The sequence below is a fragment of the Corvus hawaiiensis genome, chromosome 18, assembly GCF_020740725.1.
Source record: "Corvus hawaiiensis isolate bCorHaw1 chromosome 18, bCorHaw1.pri.cur, whole genome shotgun sequence".
Classification (NCBI taxonomy): Eukaryota; Metazoa; Chordata; class Aves; order Passeriformes; family Corvidae; genus Corvus; species Corvus hawaiiensis.
Genome location: NC_063230.1, coordinates 4,766,662 through 4,785,050, shown reverse-complemented (window position 1 = coordinate 4,785,050; position 18,389 = coordinate 4,766,662). Strand labels below are relative to the sequence as shown.

The 18,389-nt window shown below is 45.4% G+C and overlaps 1 protein-coding gene across 6 annotated transcripts in view; it reads right to left on the bottom strand.

Moving 5' to 3' along the window:
• Window positions 1-18,389, bottom strand: part of BICDL1 (BICD family like cargo adaptor 1) — a 50,382-nt gene that overhangs the window by 29,305 nt on the left and 2,688 nt on the right. For all 6 annotated transcript variants that reach the window (XR_007207441.1, XR_007207442.1, XM_048322987.1 and 3 more), the window contains exon 2: window positions 15,897-16,112. Coding sequence is in view for 4 of the 6 variants with exons in the window: in XM_048322987.1 (XP_048178944.1) it covers window positions 15,897-16,112 (216 nt within the window). In the remaining 2 variants the exon portion in view is untranslated. The remainder of the gene's footprint in view (window positions 1-15,896; window positions 16,113-18,389) is intronic.

Genomic DNA, 18,389 nt, shown 5'->3' with positions numbered 1-18,389 from the left:
CTTTGTGCATTAAGATGGGTAATAAGTACAGGAAGAGTCTCCTTTCAGCCCAGCTTTGCTCTGTTTCCACCCAGGTTGAACCTATGGATGCAGGTGCAGCAGATGCTGGAACACAGTATGTTTACCTTCTGTGTAGTGCACAGATGTAAACATTGAGGGGCTTAGGTCTTTAATTCCCAGATCCTCAGGGCAGGGTTTGCCCTTCAGAGCAGTCTGCACCTCCACAGCTGTAAGTAGGGGCAAATATGCAATAGTAATTTCTAGTGTGAGCCAGAGCCTAAATTCACAGCAGGTCTATTCAAAGCTGAAGATAAATTTTCCAAACAACACCTGTAACCCAGCTTTTGGGAAGCTTGAGTACTTCTGCAAGTGGCCAGATCTTATGCATGCGCCAGCCTGGCAGGTGAGGTGCTCCTCTGAAGAGACTGCATGGCTGTAGCTGTGGCCAGTGTCTGGATGAGGGGAGGGTCTGGAAATATGGATCTCTCCTTGCAGCTTTGTCCTCCTACAATCTTGCTTTTAAAAAGCTCTTGCATTAATTTTATTTAAATAACAGCTTTTGGCAAACTCACTGGCATTTTGGTACTTTAGGTCCTACAAAAAGCCGTGCTTGGAAATACAAAATAAAGCAAGTAGATGTGGAGAGGAAATGTAGCTGAAAAACGAGGTGGGTGCAGCACATGCTGTGGGATGGCATATAAAATATACTATACTCTGCCAAATCATACACATGCAGGGAATCATTATCAGGGACTGGAAAGAGCCCCTCTCTGTATGAGCTTCAGGCTTTAGTGCATCTGAATATCGCAAAAGGTAAAGTATGGATGGTCCTGTATGGGAGGAAGACACCTCAGTCACAACCCCTTCATGTATTCAGCTATTTTTCTGATGGAAAAGAGGCACAAGTGTTATCAGAGGAAGAAAAACCTGCTGTAGCAACATCCCAGCAGCTGTGTTAGAATAACGGCCCGGGAGAGAGTCCACTGAAAGAGTTACAAAAACTGTGCTTGGCTGTGGGCAGCCAGTTTGGCACAAACATGTTAGACTTAGACTTGCACCTGTAGCCAAGGTTTTGCAAACCCAGGTCAGATGTCATTGAACTGAAAGTCCTTTCCCCCACTGTCTAAGATGCTGCTTAAAGGGATAAGAGTCACTCAAGCTGTGGTTTTTTGGCACAGAGGCTATTGCTTTCTAACAGCTGACTCCATGCAGACACAGCCAGCTCTCGGCAAGCCTGGGCTGAACTGGAGCAGGTGCCAGGCAGGTTTGGGACTGGCCCACAGCCCTGGCTTGGGGCTGCCTGCAAACCAGCACCTGTAAGCACTGCACAAGGTCTTAAGACTGGGAAGCACTGCAGAGACAGAATTAGCAGCCTGTCCTGTGTCTGATGCTGAGAAAAGATCTCTTTTCTCTGGTGGTTGAAGGTTTCATGGCTGAGGCTTTGGCTTATAAGAAGCAGGCTTCCCTCCTTCACCAAAGTTCCCTATCTCACCCTCAGTGATTTGTCTTGGAGGGGCAGAGTTTGTAAAGACCTACAGCTGCCCTTTAGGGATAATATTGTTGCTTTTGGCTCCGGTGCTTTTAAGCAGAAGTCAGTACCAATGACGTGTACCCTGCGCATGTGCCTTTTGGCCCTACCTAGGGAACAGGAGACTAGCTGTAAAGTGCAACAAGAAAAAAAACAATGAAAGTGGTGTGGCAGTGGCTGTTTCCTAGCTTCAAAGACTCCCTGACAAGCTACTGTTGGGAATGTGCTTAATTTTCAAAGCCTTGTTTGAGTGTGCTCATATTCTACCTGTGGCAACCTTTGTTGCTTTTCAGATATGTTCTTTTATCACTTTATCTTCAGCAGAGAGGGCTGCCTTGCCTGTGTGTGGATCCTCCTGCACTTGATCGTGGGCTGATCTACTCCATTTCTTCTGCTATTACAGCAGGATTTTAACCTGGGATCTTCCCTAGCTTTGCTGCACATAAATGATTAACTTTCTCTTGCTGCCTGAAATCAAGAGTAATGTGACCAGAGACAGATGAGACTGTGGTATTCAGCTCTCAGCAGTTTTTATTACTCCTGCTGCTGTAGCTGAATTTCTCTATGTGCACAAGCCAGTGGTAGCAGTACTAAATCTCCTGAGCGCCTTTAGACACGCTGGAGTGTCTAAAATGGTGCTGCTTAGAGCTTCTGCCAGTACATAGACATGTGAGTGAGTTAGGAGCACTTTTATCCTATCTGTGCTAAAAATCACCTGCCTTAAGCCACTGATCTCTTTTCTCCCTCCTTACAAGGGTGAGAGGTGTGTGCTGGAGCTGGCAGATGGCTGGGGAGAAAACACGTCCATGCAGGCAAGCAAAAAAAATCAGGTTGCATCACTACTAACCAGTTTGTGCCACGACTTGGGTTTTCTTCTGCCTTTCGCTGCCCTGCCTACACTGGCTTCCCCATCACCCCTTGGCTTGGCTGTTTTGTGACCCTACCTCCTGGAACAATGTTTTTTCCCTTCCTCTCTCAGCTCTCTCTAGGTGATTAGTCTAAGAGATACCAGCCATAGCACATTGCTGAATTCATTTTTAGACACAATGCTGTGCCAGAGATTTGTTTGCTTAATTACAGAAATACTATTATTTCTGCTGTAGTATGTCCGGATTTGGTTTTGTTCCTGAGGCTGGTGCTGATTTCAGCCTCCTTTCTTCGGCTCTGCTTAAAGATATTTTTTGTTGTTCTGTCAAATTAGAGCAGATATGCCTAATCTGGAACATTATAAAGAACTGAATGGACTGCAGAAGGAACAAGTAGTTTAACCATGTCACTCGTGCAGCACAGGTAGGCTTTTATCACTTAGATCTTCAACTCTTAACACTTGTATGTAATGCAGGGCTGCTCAGCTCCATGTACTGGCACTCTGCATCTCCTATGTGGGGACAGGTCTCATGTCAGTGCCACACATGACAAAAGCTGGCTTTGGGTGCCCAGGATGCCACGAGACAACCAACTTCTTTCTCAGCAGATTGTCCTAGGTTACAGTGTAAGATGTAACCAAAAGTATGTATTCTATTATCATCTTCACAAGCTGTTAAAGCAGGTGGGGCAGTTTGTTATCTCCTACCATGACTCATCCCTGATAACTCCCTCGGGGGTCTATCTCTGTTAATGGGTCATCAAGGACCCACTGCATGACTCACAGAATTACATCATGCCATTGTGAGATGCTCCACCCAGGGGGAGGAGCCAAGCATTCCCACCTAGATATAATCGGGGGTTTGGAACAGCACAAGCAGCTCTACTGACTGGATTCCCAGAGGACAAGAGCTACCACTGGACCTTCAGCTGAAGACCAGACCCTTCTACAGGATCACCTCTTCAACAGAACCACTTCATCTTGACTGCTACCACCACCCTGACTAACACAGTGTCAGGTTGTATGCTGACTCTGTCAGTGTTCTTGTACTATTGCATTTATTTTCATTTTCCTATTAAATTATAATTCTGACTTGCAATCTCCCACTTGTTTGTTTTCAAACTGGTACACAGACCCAGATATGGAGTAGAGACAAGCTTTCATGCAAGTGGAGCATGTATCGAAACTCCTTGACTTGATGCTTTGGTCATGTCTGCTTGAGCAGTGGGGCGTGAGGGTGCAACCCACCGCTGCTTGCTCAGAGGCAGAAAGTCTCAGTGCAATCCATGTCAGACAGTGTGTGCACACCAAGTGATGACTTGAACCCCAGGGAGTTTTCAGAAATTAATAGGTTAAAGTGTAGCATAAGTTTGTTAAGCTCTTGTAGGGATTTGGAATTTCCCAGTGTGATCCCCACTGACAACAAGGAACGAAGAAGATAAAGATATTAGAGCCAAGTTTTCAGCACAAACCTGCTCTCAAGTAGTGATTCAAAATACAGCTTTACATGTCAAACTGTGAAACACCAAGTATATCCATGTGTCAAACTTATTTATCTGGAGGACAAGACAAATATTACCACTTAAAAAGCTCTCTCTTGCTTTTCATCCTTACTCAGGTTTGCTGAAAGGGTCTAGGATTTAATATTGTTTATGGCAACACTTAAACAGGAAAGGAGAGTATTTTGGCCAGGTCCCTTCACAGAGTCAGATTTTACACAAGGGTTATGAGGCTCATTGGGGCTAATCCCCTGCTAGCATTATACATCATCTGACAGTTGCCAAGGAGACAAGGATAATCTGAATGAAACAAGATATGTGAGAAAGGTATTTATGAACATTTGCCTAATGATACTGGTGGAATGCACCAAGAAGTGATTATTTGAGTGCCTTTGAAGTACTACCTCTTCTGTGATGAATATGGAGGACTGATACACATGCAAAAAATGTCCCTGTGAACTTAAAGCAGCAGCAGCTTGGCCTTGAGTTTTTCCTCTTTATCCTGCATCCAGTGCTGTGGGGAGGGGCAGACAAGGCTTTTGCAGTGCTGTGAGTTCCCTGTCCAGACACCTGCACTCTGTGGCATTAGCACAGCATACACAAGGATAAACAGTGTAAAGAAGCCATTTCAGTCTGTGGTGCTGACAGAGGCTTAATGAAAACTGTCCACGTGTTTGAAATACTTGCAGGTGCCTCATGCAAAGGTCTCGGCTGCCAATGGTGTGAGGGGAAGGAAGAGCAGAGGTGGTGGTGTACGTGTACTTACAGGCGTGGAGGTGTGTGTGCTTTGTCCATGGCTTTACAGCCAGCCTGCTCATTCCTCCATCCCTGTCCCCAGGGTGAGCCCAGCTGCACCGCAGACACCTGCCTCTGGGTGCTTGTGTCAGATTCACTGAGCTGTGGGCAGGGTTAGCACCATGGCCTACTTGGTATATGGATCTGGACAGGCATGTTGGTCAATTATGCACTTTCCCTGACCTGGGGTGGCTTATAGCTCTGCTTAGGGAGATTAAAAGAAGCTGGAGAGCTAGTATCTTCATTTGAGCAAGTTCATGCTTGGAAAGGTTTCTGCACTGTCAGCTTCATACAGCAAAGTATTTTCTTGGTGGGGTGTTCCCTGGCCATGAAAAGGGTCAGAGACTGTCGGATGATCTCATGTCTGGGATCAGGAGCACTAAAGCTGTGTGGTCTGGATCTGTCCCACATTGGGCAAATCTTCCCCTCCTGTGCTGAGGTGGGGCAGTGACCCGCAATGAGGGAGAAAGCTGCTTGTGTTCTTCCCTCTCCCCCAGTTTGCCCTTCTTAGTCTCTGATACTGTGGCTTGATGGATGATTAAGAAGGATGGGAAGACAGAAGGAGTTTCCCAAGTTTTGAATGCCTGATGCAAATAACTCCTTTGAAAGGAAGGAGATGCTGAGAGCCAGCCTGCAGCTGATGGGCTGTGTCTCGTGATGCCAGAGTTAATCTGGGTAAGCAGAGATTAACTGAGCTGCTGGATTGGATAATGCCTGGACTGGTTTATTGCAGCTTCTGCTGATAAAGCAGCCCAAGACCAGGAGACCCCTGCTTTCTGCAGCTCTGCAGGGTGAGGGCCTGTGCCCATGGCACCAGTGCCTCGGGCACAGGAAGGCCCCAGGAAGAGGTGACATTAATGAAATCATCAATTTCATAAGCATTTGCCTGGAGCTCTTAAAGCTTTAAATATTTATTAGTTAGACTTCACAAGAGTCTGGTCCCTTGTCCCAAGGTGGAGAGGGAAATAAAGGCTGAGTAGCACAAGATTTAGGAAGAATTTGTGCACAAAGTGAAGTACAACATCCAGTAAAGCCTAGGGAAATCTCTCTGGAACAGAGGCAAACCGACAGGAATAATTTGAGTTGGCAAATCCCTGTGCAACTTCATAGCTGATCAATAGATATTATTTAGACAAGTATCACAGTTACATTCTACAAATGATCTCTTGAACAAACATGGTAATTCCAGGCTTTCTCATTTGGCTTCTCTAAACAAAAATCTGTTGAAAAGTATGACTCCCAGAAAATCTGAGTCTATTCAAGCATTTTGAATAATGCCCTGTTTACATTTTTCACCTTTTCATTACTTTATGTCCATGTAGAGTGAAAATGCAAGCCAGTTCCTAGGCCTTTGAGATCACTTATTCCTTGTGAGTATTCCCTCAGGCTTCTCTGCCTCATTCTTTAGTATTCATAAATAGCAAGAAGACTTGACCTGATGTTAATCAAACTCTTGCCTGCATAAAACGGAAACCCCAGAAGGTCTCTTTCAGACTTAACTTTGCCTAGTTCTTTTTGTATCAGTGCAAAAATTGGCCAGACCTGCCTGACCGGTGGCTACTTGGCCACTTCCCAAAAGTTTCCTTTGATGGAGACCTTATAGAATCTCTGGGCTATCTCCTCTACTCAGCCAAACTTACAGCTGTTTTTTTTTAGTATCAGTCTAATTCTTATCCTGCAATTTATACACACTGCCCGTTATTGTAAAGGACATGGAGAATAAAGCTTATACTCGGTCAAGGAGTAATGTCTGACCACTAGCTTTACCCTGTCACGCTGTCAGTGTGGGACACAGATGACTAAATTCCTATTCCACACCTTAAAAACAAACAAAAAGCCCCACCCCAGTGCATCCCGATTCTGTAAGATCAAGAGAAAAGTTCAAATTCTTGCATACTCTGCTTGAGTGGAGAGGAGATTTTTTGTTCACTAGGGTCTTGTTTATTGGTTTACACTGATAATTACTGCCTAGTCTGTCAATGCCTCAGTTTCCTGGTGTTCCAATAGAATCTATGCCACATCACTTGCTAACCAAGTAAAGAAACAATGGAGAACTCTTTAGGTACTTCTCCAAAAGGCATCCTTCTCCTGAAATTTGTGGGTGTTTTTGTCCTGAAACACTTCACCTGCAAAAGCAATTGGGACTATGGATCTCTTCTGTAAGTATAGACCCTTCTCTCCAGCAAGTCTTAAGGTTTGTACCTGTCTAATGGTCTTGGTGTGAGTGAAAAATCTGCTGGTCTATACCTGAATTGTAGAGGACTTCCATTTTCCTGGATCTGAGCTTGTAGACAGCCAAATACAATGGTGCTTTGTTCAACAAGTAACCAGGAACAGCTCAGGCTAAATAGACACCAAGTGGAACAGCTTTCTAAGAGGACCCTTGTCACTACAAAACTGTGCCAAATCTAGAAGTGGATTCAGGAATCGACTTTCAAGGATGTAGAGAACAAAGCAATCACAAGGTTAAATTTCATTATCTTGGTGCACTGAAGTGCAAAGAAACTGAGGGATTCCATTTAAAGGGCAAATCCAATGAGCTTTAGATACCCAAACATCTGCAGATCTTTCAAGTGTTCTGTGAAAGCTCTACATCTATGATCTGCATTACTGTGCTAATCTTGGTAACCAGCTGAAACTAACCAAGCAGTTCTTCCTTTCAAAAATGTTCTTTCCATGCTTCAACATTAGAACCTTCCAGGGAAGAATAGTTAGGAGAGGGCAAGAACAGTTAATGGAATTGTTCCCAACACTTCTGACCTCAGCAGTCTCCCCTCAGACAGTGACAGGGATCCCATCTATGATGGAAATCTGTTGCAGATCTTGGCATCTACAGAACTGAGCCTCTACAGAAGGATACCTACTGAGATTCTTAGGCTAGCCTCTATCTCCTCAAAATTAAATGCTCTTCCAGTTGCTCTGACATGCAGGTCCTTTGGCTTATGTCCTCATCTGTCAGTTGTTCCCTGTTGTACCTTTGCCTCTGGATGCTGTTGTGTCCCTATCTGAGGTGGCATTTCCCATCCCTGTGGTGGTGCTGCCAAGCATGAGCCAGCTCTGTATTGCATTGTGGCCACCAGAAGTCAACAAGAGTGTCTTGCTGATCCTGTATCTGTGCTCAAAATAAACTGGGTTTTGCTAAATGCCATTCTAAACAAAATGTTGGTTAAGCTCTAGGCTGTTTTGCAAGAAGCCTCTGTTCTCATGGGTAATCAGAGCACCCAAAAGCCCCTCACAGTGTAGAAGAGACTTCCCTCTTCAGCTGTTGTCTACTAAATTATGTTTAGAAAAAACAAGTCTGCTTGAAAAAAGAAGAAATTTAAGGACTTTCAGTATAAAGTGTGCAAACTTTATAACCCAGAATGGGTCTTTAAAGATCAAATGCTTTTAACTGGTTTTTTTCTCATGTAGATATTTGCAAAGCCTTCAATCATGTTTGGTTCTAGCCAGTAATGCAGTGGCTGGATACAAACACCTTCTGTGTCCTACTTTCCAGAATCTCCAGAAGGAAGTGTTTACAGCAAGTGTGAATAAGCAGAAATATTTTGAAAAGACTTCTTCTGCCCATGTGTTCCTACCTCTGAGCTACTGCATAATAAAACAATTCCAAGAAACAACCTGGACCTAAACAAAATAGCCACTCGGAATTTTTAGTGCAGTGCACAGGGGAGAAAAGGACTCATTCAGAATTTTACCTCCTTACTCCAGGACAAGTTTGGCTTCAGTTTTATGTTGGATTCTGGCCTTCAGATGTTCACAGCTTAGTGGTGCTGCTGACGTCTCAAGACAGAAGCCTTGCATGAACTTTCGAAATCGCTTCTAGGACTACTTGCTGGAGGAGAAAGCTGGGCTGTGAGCTGGGCTCAGCTGAAGTGCAGTGTATGGCTGACTACCAAGGGCTTTATACCTACGTGTATTTGTCCTAGAGAGTGCTGTGGACACTCATTCCTGCAGATGTGCTGCCCAGGGAAAGGGGGTGGCAGTGGGACAGGAGGTGTAGCTCTGTGATGTCTCCCGGGGCAGCCTCTGCTGCTCCATCCAAGCATTACGAGCCTCTGAGGGTGTGAGATGAGCCGTGCACAGCTTGGAGGTTCAGTAGCTCGGGCAGACAATCTTTTCTCCGGTGCCATGTCCCGGGCGATGCTGTGTGCCAAGCCCGGGGTGGGGGGAGGGTCATCCTGCTGCTCACTGACCTGCTCACAAGGGGCTCTTTTCACTCAGGATATAAAATGTTTACCTGTCCCCCAGCAGGAGCTCGGGAGCTCATTGTGGATGGTACAGCCAACAGGCTGCCTTGGGCTGGGACAGCTCCAGCACGATTTGGGGGGGGGGAAATTGCCGTGAGCAGAGGAAGAAAGGCAGGGAGGGGCCCGCGGGGGACGCAGAGTCGACGCGGGAACACGTCCTGGCAGCGAGCCGAGCCCACGGCGGTGGCAGACGGGCCGCGGCCACCGCCCGCCCGCCTCGGACGTCACAAGTGCGTCTCCCTGCGTCTCCCTGCGTGTCGTGGCATTACAAGCAGAGAAATCACACCCCGTTGCCACAGCAACATCACCAGCTGGGGCGTGCCGTGCTGCCATCCAGCAAGCAGCGAGGGGACCCCGGGAATGGAGGGGATGCTTCCCTGCCCCAGAGGAGAGTAAGGGTCCCACCCAGCCCCTGGAACCCAGGGATGCCATCCTTTTGCCCAGGTGCAGCGATTTGTGTACTTCCACTGCCTTAACAGTAACATTTATTTTTTTAACCTTAATAGTAGTTTAATCCTTCTCCTAGGGAGGGCTTTGCCTCCTGTTTTATTCCAGGCACGGCTTTCATAGAAGCACGAAACGTTAAGGGATTGGAATAGACCTTACAGATCATCTAGTCGCAACCCCCCCTGCCACAGGCAGGGAATCCGCCCACTACACCAGGCTGTTCCAAGCCCTGTCCAACGTGGTTTTCAACATTGCAAGTTTGGGACAGCCACAACCTTCCCGGGCAACCTGCTCCAGTGTCTAAGCACCCTCATAGGAGAGAACTTCTTTCTAATATGTAACCTATATTTCTCTTCCTTTAATTTGTCCCTATTCCCCCTTGTCCTATCACTACAACCCATTCTCTTTCCGCACATTCCTTCTCAGCGCTCATCAGCACTTAAACCAAAGGACTCAAGAGTAAAAATCTTTCATGAAATGAGTGTGTGCAAAATCCTTGGGCAAATTCTGTATGGGTGCCTCCTCCTTATGTTTGCTGAAATTACTTCTTTGGCACTTCCTGTGTTTATTCCTTGGTGTCTGGATGGCCCTGTTCCTGTTGGGTCCCAAAGCTCTGTGTGTCGTAAAATGGGGTTAATGGGTGCTGCAGACTTGGACTGACTCTCAGCAGAGGGTTGAGCCTTTCTCCTTGTTCTTCTAGAGGGATGGTGGGTAAGTGCCACTCAGCAGTGACCTCAAGGTGTTTCTTCATTACCTTCTAGGGGACTGAATCATTTCACTAAAGGACTTTGCAGGCGAGAACACACAGCTGCAGTCACATCCTATATTTACAGCTTTATCATGGAAAGCCTCAGTACTCCAGGCCTGATGTGTCATGAAGCTGAATTATTAAAAAGTGCTCTCTGCTAGAGTAGAAGCAACTGGACAGAAGGAGCCTTTCTCATCAGTATTCCCCAGGTGATCAGGGATCTGGCTATGTGGCGTGAGGATCTGCTGATGCTCCAGAGGGGTGGGGAGCTGAGGAATGAGTTTACTGGGAGGTTTGCTGGAATCAATGTTTGGCTCTGTCTGGTGCTAGTGTCTGTTTCCTCTCACCTCAGCATGTGTGACACGAGTGAGCCTTAAGCCAGGCACAAAACATTGCTCAAGGGCTGTCTGCCTTCCCCCAAGGAATGAGCAGCCCCACCTAGGCTGCCATGACAAGCAGGTACTTCAGCCCCTTCAACAGGAGGCAGTGCTGCCTTTTCTCCTGCAATCTCCTGTTTCCATTGAATTTAGACTGCTCAGTGGTGATGCAGGTGAAGATTTGCTATGTGCTTGAGGAGTTCAGTGTGGAGTTCCTCATAATAAGCTACTTGCTGAATAGGTCCAGTAAACACTTTGAAGAGCAAAAACTGGAGAGTTTTTATGAAAAATAATTCAGTGTAGTGGCTAATCTGCACCTTGAAATGTAGGGATAGTCAAAGCAACTCTTCTTTAGCCTAGGTCCACTCAGGATCTTTGTCTAGTTAAAAATAAACCCCCTGAAGCAGGACTCAAATTCAGCCTCACTTGCCTCTGTGCTAAGGATGGAGCTCCCATGAGACCCTGCTGGGCTATTGGAGACAACTTAATAAACAAGAAACATAGTGAGACTTGCATTAAGCACCTGAATAGATAAAATAAGGAATTAAAGACATAATTCATAGTGTAATTGCTACAAATCTCTGGCATGGCAAAAACAGTGCATCTTGCCCAGCATACTTCTTCCAGTAACTTTTTCAGTGAGTAATCTGAATTTCTTAAAACCAACATTGTTCCTATGCTGACAGACCCAGCAACCAACCATTCGGAAAAATCTCTTCAAATTAATAACTGACAACAGACGTGCCTCTCTTGTCTGCTCTTGACCATAAAAGGATGTATTTAAAATACAAGTAATTTGGAAAGGAGAATACAGTATGGTCAGCTTGTTCTTAAATAAAAACCTGTTTCTTTCAAATCAAAGCCAGGGAGTGCCTGCCAGTTCTCTAACATGCTGCATGTTAGAGCATGAAGTGTGAAACTTCAATTGAAATATTACTGAAAGGAGGGTTTTGTGGTTAGTAAATAATAGCTTCTTTGGACAATTGTGTGCTGGCTGCTCCTGTTCTTTCTGTACCAGAGGAATTGACTGAAACACCTCATTCTTTGTAGCAGCATGCTGGCTCTAGATGCTGAGTGAATATAATGAGTTGGTGATTGAGGGCCCCTCTGAGGGATGCCACAGCAGCCCAGCACTCCTCTCTAAACACAAGGAGCTGTTTCAGCAGTGCAAGATGACACTTTTCCCCTGCCCCTGGAAAGAGATTTGCATTGCGAAGACTACCTGAGCCTGACATTGTGAAATCGTTCCCCTGTGTTCCATGTACCATAAAAGAAGCCCAGCTGAACTGGGAAGGATGAGCCTCACCCAAGCTACATGCAGCAAACAGCTCCAGGAGACAGAGCTGGGGAGCAGGAAATGTGTGGGAAAGCCATCTGCTGAAGGCACTCAGAAACAGCGTGAAAGTCTTTTTTCATTCACTTCCTGACAAAGCAGTAATATGTTGCCTCATTATAGAAGACAACTGCTTGTTATTATTATTTGCATTAGTAACTCCTAGAAGCCCAAAGGTGGGGACAGGACTCTTGCTGTGTTACCTGCTGTGGGCACATGTAAGAGGAGACCTTTCCCTATACACACTCCCCCATAAAAGGACAGAAAGCATACGATTATGGTTTTTGTGTTTTTTCTCTTTCTTTTTTTTATCCTAGTGGGGAACTGAGACAGATGGGAGAGACTGAAGGAGCTGGAAACAGAACTTGTAATAATTCCCAAGCCTTGACTTTCTCAGCAGAACTGTTCTTTGACTCCTATGGTCAAGAACAGACAAGAGACTCCTATACTTTATCTCTGATATCACCTGGTCCTGGTGAGTGGTTTGTACTCTGGTACACTGCTCATCAGGAGCTCTACAGTTCTTGGTAAACTCAGCATTTAGCTTGGTGTGGACACACTGCTGAGAGCTCCTGCACCCTTTGCTGTGCTGAGGCAGGGGGAAGGAAATCAAAGCAATGTGCAGAAGGGATTTTAATCATCACATAGAAAATTAAAAAATACTGTGGAGGTCTTAAACTTGCTCTTTGGCATTTTGATCATGTCTTTCACTGTATGCTCCCAGTCCAGCCAACCAAATTTTCCCCATGGTTTAATGCTGTTCTAACCTCAGGCTAAAAGCAGAGAACCAAAGGCTGTATTTCAAGATGAGGCAAAGTTCCTTATAGCCTACTTACTATTATTAGATATTTAAAGTTCTCCTATATCATCACCTCATCGGAAGACCTCAAACCATTTTAAGGACCTTATTTCAGCCTCTTGGTGACAGAGGAAAAAGGCTAATTTTTAGATGCTGGAACAGACTTAAAATTCCTATCCTTAAGTTTTCCTTATCAGTCTTTGCTAGAACTGACAATGGATTTTTTTCAGTCCCATGCATTAATTGCAAGACAGAACTTTCCAGATTCCTTTGCTGTCCTTGTGTGGGTGTGTGTGCTTGGTTGGTTGGCATTTGTGCCAGGTTTAGACAAAGTGAGTATGTGCTTGCGTTGCCTTTTCATCTCTGGGGAAGGCAGGGTTAAAAAAATGTCCTAAAGCCTAATTAGTTGGTGAAAGAATGGCAGCAGCAGCAGGAAGAAGGAGGGGCAGGATGAAGGAGATGGCGGCTGCTGCCCTGCTTTGAGGGAAAAGAGGCTGAAACCCAGGGAATCCAGAAGAAACAAGCAGGAACATGTGGGGTGGCAGCTCCTGAGGCTGACTGTCATTCAACACACAGAGCCTAGTGCCTTCTCCAAGAGAGAGATGATCAAGTGTTGTTAAATGGGGCCACGAGGTGTTAATTGTTAAAAACTGTAGAAATTCAAATTTAAAGAGCCAGTACCTACTACTGTAGAATGACTCTACCAGAGAGAAGCCCGTCTTTCTGTCCTGTGAGTGAAGCAGGATAGAGTGTTGGATAGGGCAGACTTGAGGCTCTGAATAAGGCTTTCATCACCTTATCCCAGACTTCTCATAACCCTCTGCTCCCAAACAACCCACAGTGACACAAAAGGCAGGTGCAAAATGCAGAACCAGGAACACAAGGAGGGTACCACCAACACCTTAAAGGTCACAGAAGCTGTAACAGCACCTCTTTGTAGGACTTTTCCTCTCCCAGTGCTCAGTTCATGACCCCAGGCAAGACTCCAGCCTATGGCAATATGGCTGTGGGCAAGCACATCCATGCAGCTCTATTTGTCCTTTTTATTAATTGGAAGCCTAAGTGGTAACAGGAGCCAGAACTACATGGGTGCAGGGTTTAGGCAGTCCCACTGCCTCAGGGATTACATGTGTAACCTCTTCAGAATAAGAGACCAGACACATGAGACTGCAAATGCACTATGGAGCAGCAAATATGGAATATTAAGTAGCCAGGAATCAAGTGCTAATATAATGCTGGGATTTTAAAAAGCCTCAGCTAAAGCCCTGAGAATGACAACAGACCGTTCCCCACTCTCTTTCAATTTGTCCAGGTTTTCCTGACTGTGGGAAGACTGTTTACAAGCTTGCTATACCCATTGCTATATTTGAATTACTGGCAAGTTTTGGCCAGGTGACAAACTCAATGAGCACTGAATCGCGCCTCGGCAAACATGAGCTCTGTCTCTATCAGAGCTTATCTGCATTGGAGAAAAACTGTCCTCCAAGCTGGGAGCAGGGCTGAGCTGGAATGGGAAGGGCAGCACCAATACGCATCTTTTTTGAATGTGGCAGTTCTGAAGTGGGTCAGTGAAGACTATTTCTGGCACTAATAGGGAGTTAAGGGAACAAAACCCACACTCGGACACCACATGCTGGTAGACTTAACTTGGTGGTTCTTCTGACAAGGCTTTGTGGAGTGCCTCTCTGAGCATCTGACTGTGAGAGGCTCCTGCAGCACAAGCGTCATGTGAGGATAATCCCATGTGGTTGAAAGCCCAAAACAAGCTGTCTGGTTTGCCTCTCCCATCTTCTAGTCCGTTCTTCCAGTTTGTGCTTATGCTGGGACCATAACAAATCTTACATTCCCCAGTCAATGACAGAAATCATACATACACAGAAAATTACTGAGAGTCACCAGATCTGATGGGAGCCAAGCTCTTAGCCCTGGATAAGAAACCTGACACAACACAGGGCTTGTGCAATCTTGGGTGGAATCTCTCATTCATGGTGTATATGGAATATACTCTGTCCAGATCTGTAGCTCACTTGGGACACATTGCTTTAAAAACATGGATAAACTTAGCAACATTCCTGAGTAAGGAAGATTAGGTCTTTTTGTATTTTTTTTTAAAGCCATTTAAACAAATTGGACTAAATGACTTCATTGATCCTTGACAAGAAAATCTACAGTGGAATGAGGAATGATTTCCTCAAGTGTCAGTACAGAGTGTCATACCCAAGACTTGCTCTTCTCACCTCCAGAGGCACAGGACAACCACATACACAGCTTGAGTGAAGACCTGTACATTTGGCCCACTTCAGAGTCTTCTGGTCCTAGTGTTGTGGTTGAGGTGTCCACCCTCCCATAGGTAAAATCCACATGTCAGCCCCAGAGACTTAGCTCTGACAGAATCTAGTCTGAGAGATGTTCTTACAGCATGAGATGGGCCTCTTCAGCATGAATCTGCGTGTGTGTTTTTGTTCTGTGCTGTTTTGGGAATAACTGATAACAAGCAAATGCTTTTGTCTGCTAGAGTAACTGTGTTCTCAAAAATTAAAATTATGGTTTGTAGTAACTGTCCAGTGGGGAGAAAAAAAACCAAGGTTCTTAATTCCAGAAGACAGGTTAACTTCTGGGGGAAGGAGGCAGGAACTGTTAAGTCTTTTGCTGTCAGAAAGAAACTCATGCTGCAAGTATTCAGTCAATTAGGCTGATTTGTAGCAGCCTCACTATAAATCCTCTTTCATTCAGAGGCAAGTTAAGCTCTTTGATGAAACATGCCATTCCAAGGAATTTCAGTAGGTTCTCACACATCTAACCATGGCAAAGTTATCTGTAGTGACACGCCATCCGAGAATGATATGGTATGTTCAATTCTACAACATTACAGCCAACGTAGCTCAAAAAAGGGAGACCTGCAAAAAGCCTTTCACCCCACTGTTGCAGATTAGCCTTTTTATTGCATGCTGCATTTGTTCAGCCTAATAGTAAATTAGAAAGAGATTTTCTAAATCAGTTCTAGATACAAAAACAGTTGAGACAACTATGCAGTAAATGACCACTCAACCCAGAAACACAACTGTTTTGCCAAAGAAATGCATCACTCCTTAGAGGTGTCAAATCAATTTAAAGGCAGCATGTCTTATTGGGACACCTGTGTAACATGACCAGAGGCAGGAACCTTTGTTTTCCTGGAAGTGGGAGCTTTCTCACTCTTTTGCCCCAGAGGTGGATGATAGCAGAGCTGTGACCCTGTCCCATGCCCAGCTGACTCACCCTGCTGAGCTGGTCCAGGAGTCTTTGGTTCTGCTCAGAGAGTTCCTGGACAGCACGCGTTTTCTCCCGGTCGGCTTCGCGCAGGTGGACCTGCTGCTTCTCCAGCTCGTCCTGCAGCTGCTTCACGTCACTCTCCAGTTCAGACACCCTTCCTTCCCACTCTCCTTCCTTGTTCTCAAATCGCCGCCGCAATTCATGTTTCTCTTGTTCCAGGTGCTAAATGATGGGGGAGAAGAGGTTAGGAAGGGAGGGAAAAAAGGTGAATGTCTCCTTTTCCTCATCTATGCTAGGGCTAAAACCTTGTGCAGGAAAGAGAATGGTGCTAGAGTGTGACAATGCCATGAAGATGGCAATTCCACATCAGGGCAGGTCACTGGCACTAAAGCCATTTTCCATTTCCAGCAATTGGCCTGTCCTTTGCCTCTGGAGTTCAGCACATTGAATTTTCACTGAAATAACTGCCAAAAGAGTAAAGTAGGCTGCATGTCAATAGGCAGAATATATAGGTCAGACAGAGCAATTGATTTAGCAGAGCCCGTCTTAACTCCAAAGCAATATTTCAGTGGTCAGTGTCATAATTCTTTTTAAATTGCCTTTATAGTCAAAATACACAAACTGTACCCTTACTGTTGGTGAGGAATGTAGATGAGGCATCCTTGTTGTCATATGGGTCTCATGAACAACAGCTGAATCATCTATCCATTTGCTCTTTCTATTTCTGACCTAATTAGTTGTCTGAGAGTTTGATAGTGCACAGTAACTCCACTGTTTGATGCAGTCCGCTCTGGAATGGCAATGGATGCAATGAACTGGTTGCTATAGACATTATGTACGTGCATGTTCTGGGTTCAGGTTTCTTAGAAACCACTCTCAGTTCTAGAGACTCTGCTCTGCTTTGGATTGGCTGGAAAATGAGGGACAGTACAAATCTGGTGAAACTTCTGCATGTTTTACAGGCTCAGTTAAATGAGGACTTGACTGAAACAGAGCTGCAAATCAGGTCAAAGTAAATTTATGTTGTGCCCATTTGAAAGAATTCCTGCTCCAAAACTCTGAGTCTGAATTTCCCCTGGTGACTGAAGCCACACATTTACTTTCAGAACAGTCACAGATTGGGGACATGGGCACATCCCAGGATTAGCAGGGAAACCTGAAAAGCGGGAGTCCTCTCCTTGTTGGTTGTCCTCTGATGCCCAAAATAATCTCCTGCTACTCTCTCTCAGATTCCCCAGTCTTTTAGGAATGTGTCTTAGAAAAGAACAGAAACCCAATGGGTCAAACAATGGTAGCACTTGCCTATTTCTCCCAGGTGAATTGCTCCCTGGTGAACAATTCCCATGGCACTTCTGATAGGAGGGAAAAATAAGCCTGCTAGGCAGAAAAGAAAATTGCACTGCATTTATGTGAAGTGGCTTTTTATTGCTTGTTGGAAACACAGGCTGTGAGGGGGCTGTTTCCCCTGGGTGCCTATCACTGATGACACAGAGCCTCCCTGGCAGGGTCCCTGTCACCTTTCCGAGCAGGTCTGAATGTCAAAACCCTCCAGTTCCTCTCCGGCCCTCTGGTCTGTGTATTGCTAATCTTCCACCTTTTTAGCTCTGCCATGCAGATGCCATGTTTTCTCTTTCTTCACCTGAACCCCAAATTCTTTCCTATGCTCCTTCCAGCTCAGTGTAGCAGCACTTTGCTTGTGCCCTTCTAAATTGTTCTGCAAATTCCCAACTTACATGAAAAACCCTTAAATATGAGGGAAGGTTGATTAAAAACAGTGCCCCATAGCAGGGGATTTCCCCATATTTCAGACACTAAAAGAGTGAGCATCCTTGCAAATGAGAGCTAAGCAGTAATATAAGTATTTTAATGCAATAGGTAGGAATGAGATCCCAGCAGCTGGCCCATGACAACCATTGCAAAGAAATCTTGTTTGTAGTCCAAGCGTGGCTGGAGCAGCCACAATTTCACTTTTAGTGGCACGCTGAAAATTCTGTCTTTTATAGCTCTGCCTCTTTCACTGCTAGGCAACGTTTAGAAAGATCCAGGGCCTTCTCTAAATGGAAGATGGAACTTCAGCCTGCAGAGGAGCAGTACCGCAGCTGAAGTGCCCCAGACACCCAAATGTGATTCAGAAGCCACTGCTAAGACTTGTCAATCATTTAAAAAGCACTTTAATCCTTCACTGCAAAAGAAAATCTCCACTAGACACAGCCCACATAAATGGCCATCACAAAGGCTGGAGTTACAGGGAGGTGAAGAGCATCAAGTTTATTCTGTTGTGACAGAGAAACCAGAAGAGTGCAGTGGGGCACAGAGACGCTGAATAACCCAGATGAGCTGTGTTGACTAGTCCCTCCTGCCTCTGCCAGCAGCTGTCTCCTCTAGCCTGCCCTCACCCCACCACCTGCAGGGCTGCAGATCTGGAGAGGGGATTTCTGCACGTAGTGCTGATAGGGCAAACTGCTGTCCTCAGTAGGGGAGTTTCTTGTTTCCTGAGTG